This window comes from Pecten maximus, chromosome 2, assembly GCF_902652985.1.
Source record: "Pecten maximus chromosome 2, xPecMax1.1, whole genome shotgun sequence".
In the NCBI taxonomy this organism is placed as follows: domain Eukaryota; kingdom Metazoa; phylum Mollusca; class Bivalvia; order Pectinida; family Pectinidae; genus Pecten; species Pecten maximus.
Window position 1 is genome coordinate 15,343,416 of NC_047016.1, and position 11,380 is coordinate 15,354,795.

Consider the following 11,380-nt stretch of genomic DNA (forward strand, 5'->3'; position numbering starts at 1 on the left):
ATAGATATTTTTTAATAGAATTAATTTTTAGCATCATTAGGCCAAAAGTCATATTCATACATAATTTAACGTATTAGCTGATTGTTGTACAGTTTCAGTTTTGGCAATTTCAAAGTCAATGACGAAATTCGATATACACCAATGATGACTCAAAGAGATTTTACTAATGAGGTCCTTAGACACATTGACCAATGAAGTAAATTCTTGGAAGACGGAAGGAAGGCATGCTTTTTCGGTTACTTTCGTGGTACAAAACATTTCTCTAAGAATCCACATTTTGCCCCAAATGACACCGGGATACGCTAATGATGGAGCAATAATTATGCGACTATCAAATTTCAACGATGCTACAAGATCCTTCCTCCGGCTCAGGCATTTATAATAGCTCTGTAACACGATCCGTGTCTTCAAAAGTCTTGCAATGGTTGGGGCGTTCTACGCATCTTATTCGTCACAAATGCGGGTCGCTTTGGGCTGAGCTTTCCTCAGCAGATATATGCGGGCTGGCATCAATTGTTCAATCCGAATGCTTTTAATTAGGCAATCGTATTGTTTTATTCTGGCGAATTTATAGCTATGTTTGTCCTTAATGAATACACCGAGCTGTGAAAAAACATTTTAATATAATGTGTCAATTCAATACACCCGCAAGTTGTCCGGGGAAGCCTATTTGCAGAAATTGATAAAAATTCATTAAATACAATAAGATGCGGGATAGGAGTGTAACCATATGCCATTACATATTTAAAAATAAATTCTCTGAGGATATGAATAAATATCAGATAATGATCAGGGATCTCCCAAAAGGCTCCACAAAAGATAACCATTTCCAAATAACAAATGGCCCGGGTCAACTAAGAAGACAGTTATTTTCCTCCGTTTGGGGACATTCTGTCAAATGATAATATTTCATCAATACATTTTATATCCAGATTCCTATTTATACTCACAGTTACAGTCATGTCGCTCGTTTATTGATTATTATTTGTTTTTAACCTTCTACCATTATTTCATTTCATTTCATTTCATTTTATCAATGTGGTAAAGTAAAGGTTTTTTTCACAAATTAGCATCCTCTTATAATCACCTGTTTACAATAAAACATAGTGATATTTCATTTAAATAAAAATAAAAATTATACAATTTTCAAACACGATTTTATTTGATGCCATAAAATTTTGTGTTTAATTTATCGATTGAACAATACCAGAAAATTTAATAAAATCTTTAAATAGTTTGATTTAAACGTATTTCATTTTTTAGACACAATTGGATTGGGCACAAGTTTTTATTAACTTATAAAAGCCCTCTCCACAAAAATATATTACAAAGATTGTGAAAGCGACACGTTATACTTATAATGATTATAAATAAAGAAAAGCTAAAAAGAATGACAGGTAGAAAGACAGATCTAGAGATCTAAGAGTAAGAAGAATGTTGCTACATTAGGATATATATACTACAAATTAGGGTTCATAAACAATGCACACAATATATATATACATCTTTAAATACGCTTAATTAAAACTAATTAAAAACTAATACACGACACATTCTAGCTACACATCTAATACACATCACTTATGCATTGTACACAAAAACACATTCCTTAAAAGTGCACACGCACTTGCATGTATGACGCATTTTCTGTCGATCTCTTACCTATGTGGTTCGATATTGGAGATGACATTTTATATTTAACCACAGCCAATTAAAATTTGAGGTATAAAAAACTGCGCCACATAATTCTGATAATTGATACATATTTGAATAAGTATTTATCAATAAAGTAAACTTGTGACAAGAACAGATATACATATTACGTAACTATTCACTACCAGAACACGCTTAATAAATGTACAGCAAAACTCAACAACGAACCATTTTATAACAATGGATCGGTCTCATTACAATCCGATATAAAAAAAAAATCAACTCAGCGTTGTTTTTGTGGCGACGATGTCGACATGCGGGTAGATGTATTTGTGGGGCCCTCCCATTATCTCAAACTAATAACCAATCAGATCAGACGATCACTCCTTCTAAAAGGATCGACAGATTCTGGCATCCGGGTAGTTTGTATTTTTTTCAAAATAAATATTGTTGAGGTACAGTTTGTTCTTAGTTCATATCAAATCTTCCAACACAAGAACACGGAGGAGGACAGCGTCCATATATCATGGAAAACAGCACCATATTCACCTTCACAGAGAACGATCTGAGGTTTGTTCTGTATGGACAACACCTGAGCAGTGGAAACGGCCATAAGGATGTTTTGTGTAAGTAGGTATAATATAGTTCACTGGACAAATAGATATTATTTTCAAATGAATATGATTTTAGGATTGATTTTCGTATTTTGATTATTTGTAATGTAATCAATGTAAACATATGAGTATTATTCAGAATATGTTTTTAATATTTCAAATATACAACTTATTTATTTTAAATATTAGACCTTTTCACTATTCAAAAGACCTTTTCGTTGTATAGATGTTAAAAATTGATATACAATTCTTTTCTCTAAAATATTACAACTGTATAAGAATTCTCAGATTAGACTAAAACAAATATATTTACAACGGCTACAAGTTACATGTATTGGGATTTGCAGTTACACTTTTTATGAAAACACAATAATTACTACTACAAAACCGATTGTTTTGCTTAGCCTTATATTGAATATTCATCTTACAAAAACTCAATTTATCGTTACGTTAATAGCAGTAGCTTATAACATGAAATTATTTATGTTTTGACATGAAATGGATCACAAGGTTCAACAAAAATATTAAAATCTTCGCCTAACAAATTATCCCTATAAACAACAATATATTCATATTCATATATAAATAGTCATTATCTTAAGGTCAAAGTTTAACTTACTGTTAACTCCGAAACGTTACTGTCATTGAAACGTTTAAAGATAGCGTTAAAAGCTACATTTAGCACGCTTACAATTACGAAATTCCGTAATATATATATATCAAAAAAACCTTAAACGATATATATGTAATCGACATTATCATAGAAAAGACATCATTTGATAAATCAATTATAATAAGCCAATGACGACAACATGCCATCATGAACGTTTTATTTTGAATTGTTGTACACATCTAATAAGATAACGGTATCGTAAAGCTTCCTGGTCCTTCTCTTTTTCTTGGAGACCAAATGCGACTAGGAGGATAGGATTATCACACACTCTAAATATAAATAGTTAGGGGTGTAATCGTGTTTCACATTCAGTTCTTTATTCATGGAATTTGCAATATTTGAAAGGTTAGTTATTTCTATCGATATAGCTGTAAACAAGACATAGGATTTTTATTTACGCTTAAGAGAAAAAAGAGAAGGAGAAAACGTACTCAAGTACACAAACGATACATTTGTCCGTTTTATATTACAGCTGTGGAATCTCATTTAACTGATACTTTACTAGGTTATGTGTGTATGTGTAGGAGACAACAATGACTTTACGATCAAACATGACTCCCCTTATGTTGTATAGTGCTCGTCACGCTCAGTTAATCACCCGTCACGATAGTGATATGACGAGGGGTGGCATCTTTACATGTCAAATAAGCCAATGTGATAACATATCAACGGTCATACATCATGTGTTTTCAAAGCCATACCCTCACCTCTCTCCCCTACGATTTAAGTGCATTGGCGAGAACATTAAAATTCATGACTTTCAGAACAAGACGTTTGTCGGGTGAACAGATGTATGAATAGGGAACCCGCATTGCAGTAGTGTTCGGCATATGTCGGCAAGTTCCGTCGCCTTGTAGCAGTAGACAGACTAATTATTATACGAAAGGAAATCGTTTTTTTATACAAACCACAGTTAAAAGGGGGAAATTACTATCAAGATCATATGGTCTGTTTTCCTAATTTTATTCATTTTCCGCCCTTAAGCCATTAATTTCAATGTTCCTAATTAATGTTTTTTTTTTTTTTTTTTTTTTTGATTTAACAGAAATAACCATGTACTTACCAACCGTATTGATACGAAATATGTAAAACATGGCTTAACATATTACCAAATAAATTTGCATTTTGCCTAGAGAATGATTAATGGCTTCGTAGAATATGTTATATAGTATGCATAAGTACTTTACGAAGACATTATTTTCTAGATGTGACGCAAATTGATTTAGTAAAATTTAGACATAAATGCATAAACAATTAAATATGTGTATTTTAAAATAATATCAACAACTGATATCAATTTCATTATTTGAAAATAACCGTAACCGATAATTCAAATGTGTTATACCCACAGATCCTCCTTACCTACCACTCCCACACCAAGTAGCTATTGCTCGTTCAACCCTACCAGGAGCGGGGTTTGGAGTGTTCGCCACATCGCAGATTAAACCTGGAACAGAGATGGGACCATATGTGGGGACGATATTACATCATGGGGATCTCGACGGTTTAGGAGATAACACAAAAACATGGGAGGTAAGGCATTCCTACATATATTCTACCTTTTATGTTTACTTCTAAACGTAGTCGAAAGATATGATGTTAACATGTAGTAACACTTCGCTCATTCCCTAGCTTATTCTTAAAGTTGCTTCATCGTCGACAACATTTGCGCTGCTTTTTATTTAAAAAAAAAATATGCATAAAATGGCACATATGGTACAAAAACATACATAACTAACTTCAACTAATGAAAAAGTAATGGCAGCATCCTAAAAATGACCGCCTAGCAGACCAAAGTTACACACAAAACATAGGGGAGGCTCGCGATTGAATTTGTTCTGGATGCAATTAATCATCCATCCACTTTAATTCAAAGGATGAAAAAAGCAGCTCAAATGTTTGGAGGGTAAAAAAACAACATATGTAATTATTGGTTTACAATATTCATCAATCGGTTCACACCTACTCATTGTCTTAACTATAGTATTTATCTGCTTATCGGGCCATCAGGTAATGTGTCAACAATATTTCATTAAAGATGTTTTTTTTATAATCTTAGTATGAACAATTATTCCATCAGCATACTGACATTAACAGGTATTTGACAAGGACGGGCGTGTGTTGTACTTCCTGGACGGTGGAACTAGGAATCCTGCCAGCTGGCTGACCTTTGTCCAGTGTGCCCGATCAGAACTCGAACAGAACCTAGAGGTAGTCCAAGCCGGAAAGGACATATATTACCGAGCTTTACGAGTATGTATACAAAAGTGTACACATTATCACTATACATAATGAACCTTCCATAACGATACCGAACCGATATATCAAATATTAGATTTTCTTTAAGCTAGCAGGTTTTTCATTCTTCCATTTTTCCAACATCTTTGCGGTATAAACAGACTCTAACCTTAACATTTCACTTAATATTCTTTCAGTGACATTTTCGAGAGTCAAAGTCCACGAATGGCTAATCGATAACTATTTGCATTCCTCGTTTACTTTTACTTTGTTAATATTCGTGACAACTTGACTTCAGTTCGGAAGCAAAAATATACATTATATAAATGAAAAGTTCATCAATCAAAATATGTATCGAGTATGTAAACAGTGAACGACACGTAACCTTATTTGTGTTTTGTAGGACATTGAACCAGAGGAGGAGCTTCTGGTTTGGTACGGTCGGTCACAGAACCTCTATATGGGTATACCAGACCCAGATATGGAGGAGATCAGTAGCATGAAAGGCAACAACAAATGTAAGCTTCTTTTAGTAAATCAATGTCGTAATAATTATTTAGATCAAGAGGTGTAAATACTTTGATAATTATATTTCTGTATGAATCATCTACATCAATAAAAGCTGATTGGCCATGTATAAACTTGTGCAAAAACACGCAGTCGTTAATTCAAAAATATACTGCATTCAAATCTGAGCTAATCCATGACCGTCAAATTGCAAGACAAATATTTAAAAGTTACAAACGTGTATCTCATTTTAGTGGTGGAGCTAGAGAGACGATCTGAGGGAGAAGAAAGTGACACCACGACAGGAAAACTTCGCTGTGTACTATGCAGACGTGGATTTAATTCTAGAAGTAATCTTCGGTCACACATGCGCATTCACACTCTCGAAAAACCATTCACTTGCAGATTTTGTAACAGACGTTTCAGTCAATCATCGACTCTACGGAATCATGTTCGATTACATACAGGTTTGTAAACGATTGAATTAAATTTTGATGTTGTTCTGTGACATTCAAATTGATAATGTGATAATTTTATTTATTTATGCATAAAGCTAAAATACTATTGTTTTCTACGAGAACTATTGTGGGTGCGCCAGTTCATCAGTGCGCCAATCTGTTCAAGTTGAGTTATGCGCTAAATTTTGAATGCGCCTAATAAATTTATAGCATAATTAATATCATATTTACGTAAACACGCGTAGTAAACATCGCTATTTTGAATTCTATATTTACAGGTGAGAAGCCATACCGATGTCAGATATGTACGAATTCCTACTCCCAGTTGGCCGGTCTACGTGCGCACCAACGGAGCGCAAGACACAGGCCAAACACATCATAAAGCATCGACTTGGGATTCACCATGGTCAAAATCGACAAATCTATATGCAATATAAACGATACCATGTTCGATAAGTGGACATTTATTTAAATGCATATTGTGCAGGAAAGCTATGTGTCTGAATAATGAATTGTGAGTGCAAACAAACATATGTACATAATATATAAACATGTGAAATCAATCACACTCGAAAGAATTTCAAACCTTCGAGAAAACAAATATGATTTCATGACATAAGGTTTGGTTCTTCGGTCGATTTTCCCAAAAAGACCAAATGTAATGTACATATATTACCCCAAAGTATTGGAATATAGCAGAGCAACTGACAAAGCACCCACTAGCTTTGTAGGAGACCAAGTGAACAAATATATCTTACAGCCTTTTTGTGCCGCTTCACCCGAAGGATTGTTACATAAACAATATACATTTGTATTAGGATTTGATGTACACCAATCTTGACACTGTGTGGTATTTCTGGGTAGTGTTATTTTGAAGATTCTCAAGGTAAGACAGCCGGTATACCAACACGATAGTGTACACATATGTTAGTGCTTCAGCAGTACTAGATTCAAAGGCAGCACATTTCTTCGTTGTGTACAACTCGGTTGTGAAATCATATATGATAATGCAGTACTTACGTCTGTATTTTCATTAAAGGATCAATTTCGCGTATATTTGGCATTTAATTAAGTATTGGACCATGTGCTGTGTCATTGTCATCTTATACTACTGTCAAACTGGACCAGGTTTACTGTGTTATAGCTATCTTAATACAAAATGTAAATCGAATATATCGATCACCAAAGAACATTATACAAGTCTGCATTTTAAGAGACAATGCTCAAGCCTGCAGAGAAATATATATATATATATATGTTTGCATATTAAGTATGTTTTACGATGAATTGTTATTTAATTTTGTTTTCAATTGTACATGTTTTGTAATAAATTACGATGCAACTTGAATCCAATCTTCTTTATTAATGTAACCCCCAATTAACAACAATATATATTTAGATTGTGATTTTACGGAATTCCTTATTTCAGTTACATCAAAAAGCTAAACCCGTCATGAAATATGCTTGCTGAACATCGGTGAACTTTGATCATTCATTTTTTAAGATGTAACAATTCACAATATACAAAAGATGTATGTTGTTGTTGACATATCTAATAACTGTTTTACATCTAAGGTTACCAAATTTATCCTTATGTATACCATATACAAATCCTCGTGGATACAGTACACGTGTCAATAAATAGCTAGATTAAGAAAAGCCAACACTCTTTTCTGTAAAGGCACAATTGTTAATGTAATGATATAAACAACCTTGCTCACAAAATATTCGTTAAAGTATTTATTTTTGATTGAAATTACCTGCAGACGTCTTTGACAGTGTAAAAAATGTTTATATTTAGTATTCGATGTTAATCATAAATGATTCTTGAAAATTCGTCATCAGTTAATGTATTTTTCTTGGGTCGATATAATCATGAACCGACCTCATCAAAAGGCCATGTTTATATGGCATTGTCTGTCCGTACTATTTTTTTCAAATATGATATTTTTTCCTTTTTTTTAAGTAAATGATATCACCATTCCGAATAGGTGACAGCATCGAAATTGGTATCCCAGTGAAAACAATAACTAAATCTTTGAGAATTGAAACATGTTTATTTGGAAATAAATAGATTATGAAAATATATATATAGCATGGTGGTATGGTATAATAAAAAGTATATCATGATCATTATTGTAAGCCAAATATTTTTCTTTACTTCTATTTAAAAACAGCATCAATGTATTTCCAATAAGAATGGTTACTCCTCCCTTATTACTGTGAGGTAAGCATCTCAACATAGAACTCAATGGTACAAACCGAGAATCAGTTTTTACTTTGATTCAAAATACTTGCCTTTTTCAAGGTTTTTGTTTATTCATAATATAGAATTTCTAAAAACAAGAACTCTTAAAACAAAACCGTTCATTTCCGTACCACAATTACCTAGTTAAAAGTATTGACTTCACCTATCGCTACCTTGCCACTTATGATATGCTTAATAGGATTTTATATGCTTTTGGCAAGGGTTTAAAACAAATACCAATTATCGACATGGGATCAATTTTGATTATCGTTATGAAATATTACAATTGTGTTTAACCACTAAATGTCAAATGAAATATTATTAAGTGTGTGTTAGACGAAAGGCTTAATATGATTCAAAGCCTCACATATAAATCTATGCAACTAAAACAATTCATAATCTAAATATACTGATATTAGGTGCACATAACGACTCATACAAATTCAAAATAACGTCAAAAATAATTCCGGCAGAAAAAAAAAGTATCAAATAAGAAAAGATACCTATATTTCCCGTACATTTATCAACCTAGAAAAAACTGAGCAATCTCTGCAATAGGGTTTTGACAAATGATGAATTAATTATAAATTGAACTTTCTACAATAGCAAATAAAATTATATATATATTCTTAATACAGGAGAAAAGACATGGAAAACAAACAACGTGCCAATGACTAGACTTGAAGTGAGTGCAGATACATGTACAAAATAAGAAAACTAAAAATCGACGGTCTCGCCAAGAACGTTTATCGAACGCAATACCAATGTGAGGACAATGCAAACAAGTTGAGCAGTATTCATACCGACATGGATTAATAAATTGACCGCTTATTTACAAACAAAATATAGCTGTATTGCTTAAACAAATTGTCGTCAAAGCTCAAAAAGATATTTTAACGTATATCATTTTTTTCTCGCAAATATTGCTTATCTTCTGTTTATTGATATGCAAATCATATTTCCCTTTTTTCCACTTCTTCGTAAATATAATAACATATTGTGTTTTCTCATTAAAAGCCACCTAACAAGCAGCAAGCTCTGTTCAATCAAAAACTTATCTAACAAAACAACACAATTCCCTTTTTAATATCATTTGAGAGATAATGAAATTATCTCAGAAAAGTCAGTACTATAGATATATTCGAAAGCGATTTCATATATTTAAAATGATTTTGAATGATAATTATTTTTACTGCGTGTAGATCGGTATAAACTATCGCTTTATTTAAGAATTGCGAAACAAGTTGGATCACAACTTATATTAATCACTCTTGTTGGCCCGGATGGAAGCACACGAGGGGTCTTACTGAGGGGACAAACCGGAATACCCCAGGAAACCCAAGTCAATAGACAGGTGATCCTGACCTTAGTATGTACGATATCAAACATATCACAAATTAACGTGATCATTAAATACTTAATTAGGAGAGGCCGTCCTTTCACATACATACATCAAAGTTACCGTGTGTCATTGGCGTGTTGTAGCTATATGTGACATGACACGGTTAACAATAGCAGTATTTCTTTATAAGTCAGGGACATCGAAAATTTATAAATGGGATGAACACAGAACGATGTACATGTAAACCGTTACATTAACAAGCTTTATCTTCGAAACAAATTTACGATTCCATCCTCTCAAGGAAAAGAACAATTACACTAATATGGATTCAATAATGGTAAATCATTGACGAATAAGTTTCCAAATATAAATTAAAATTTTAATCTAGTAAATGAGTATGGTACTCACTGTTTATCATTAATTTCCTTTAAAATAATCCACATTTTCATTATATGCTGTAATACCAATTACATTATCATTAATAGAGAAAAATAGCACATATTCTTAGACAACTGATTTGTAAATTTCTGCAAGATTCTGTTTTCAGGTTTCCTACTGTAAATATTTGTTATGTTGATGTACAAAAATGAGGAAAAAATGTTATCAAAACTCCAATGAAATAAATTATATGATTAGATAAGAATACTACGAACTGTAACAACTGACTAGGTATACTACACCGCGTGAACAGACACCTATTTAAAGTAGGTCTCTGGTGCGAGTCATAGGGAAATATATATCAGAAAAGACAGCAATATAGATCATCAAAAACTTCAAAGTCCCTTAACCCATTGAACTGAAATCATTGGAATATAATCGACATATGTAAGAAGTTCATTCAAAACTCTGAAAAGAAATCTGCAAATAGCTATAACAGGGAACTAAATAGCATACTTTGTAGCAATAAATGTCTCTGATCTATAAAACCTGGCAACACTATACTCTATCATTGAAACACACATCCCCTCACCCAGTAAGGATTTCAACACAATACATTTATTTTGGCGCAGTTAAAGAACATATACTTAGTAGTCTATTACAGATTCAACTTATTACACATAAAAACAAAATATTTTCAATCATATAATCGTGTTACAATTGATTTTTTTCTCGATTTCTTATAAAACCACAAGCAGCAAAAATACATAAAAATACATGAAACTTTATGAAGCCATGAAAACAGGCCCCAAAATTTTATATTGTTGGCAAGGTTTTTAGCACTTGATCAAAACGTATTATTGTGCTTTATTTCTTAAACAAATCTAAAAACAAAATTTAAACCCAGATGTTGGCACCTCTAACAGATAGTTTTGTTTAAGAATGCGTCATTTCATAATCATGATAAATCACGTGAAAAGGCTTTAGTGTCCAGACATGGACTTGGCCCAAATGTGTTATACTGAAAACAACAGTATCTCAGTAATCTTCACAGGTTTAAGGAGGTTTGGATTACTGAACTCTGTATAACACGATGGCTTTTTGGTGTGTTGGTTAATTACACAGGCAATATTCCTTCACGTGAAATTCACATGAAAATTTTAACATGAATTCCACGTGAAAAGGGCAAAAAGTGAAATTCACATGAAATATTTCACGTGAAATTCACATGAAATTCGTGTGAATTTCAGGTAATTTTTTTCATGTGAA

The 11,380-nt window shown here is 32.5% G+C and overlaps 1 protein-coding gene across 1 annotated transcript; it reads left to right on the forward strand.

Annotated features, from left to right (window-relative positions):
* Nucleotides 1-1,310: 1,310 nt before the first annotated feature.
* Nucleotides 1,311-8,090, forward strand: LOC117319162 (PR domain zinc finger protein 12-like). The gene is made up of 6 exons (XM_033874003.1): nt 1,311-2,279; nt 4,292-4,473; nt 5,038-5,193; nt 5,582-5,696; nt 5,940-6,152; nt 6,422-8,090. Exons 1-6 carry the CDS (start codon nt 2,180-2,182, stop codon nt 6,523-6,525), a joined length of 870 nt encoding a protein of 289 aa, XP_033729894.1. The 5' UTR covers nt 1,311-2,179; the 3' UTR covers nt 6,526-8,090.
* The last annotated feature ends 3,290 nt before the right edge of the window (nt 8,091-11,380 follow it).

Excerpts from the sequence above, each read along its gene's own strand:
- LOC117319162 (XM_033874003.1), top strand. The coding sequence starts at position 2,180 with ATGGAAAACAGCACCATATTCACCTTCACAGAGAACGATCTGAGGTTT. Across the intron at positions 2,280-4,291 it reads CGGCCATAAGGATGTTTTGT|ATCCTCCTTACCTACCACTC; the intron begins GTAAGTAGGTAT and ends TTATACCCACAG. Across the intron at positions 5,194-5,581 it reads TATATTACCGAGCTTTACGA|GACATTGAACCAGAGGAGGA; the intron begins GTATGTATACAA and ends TGTGTTTTGTAG.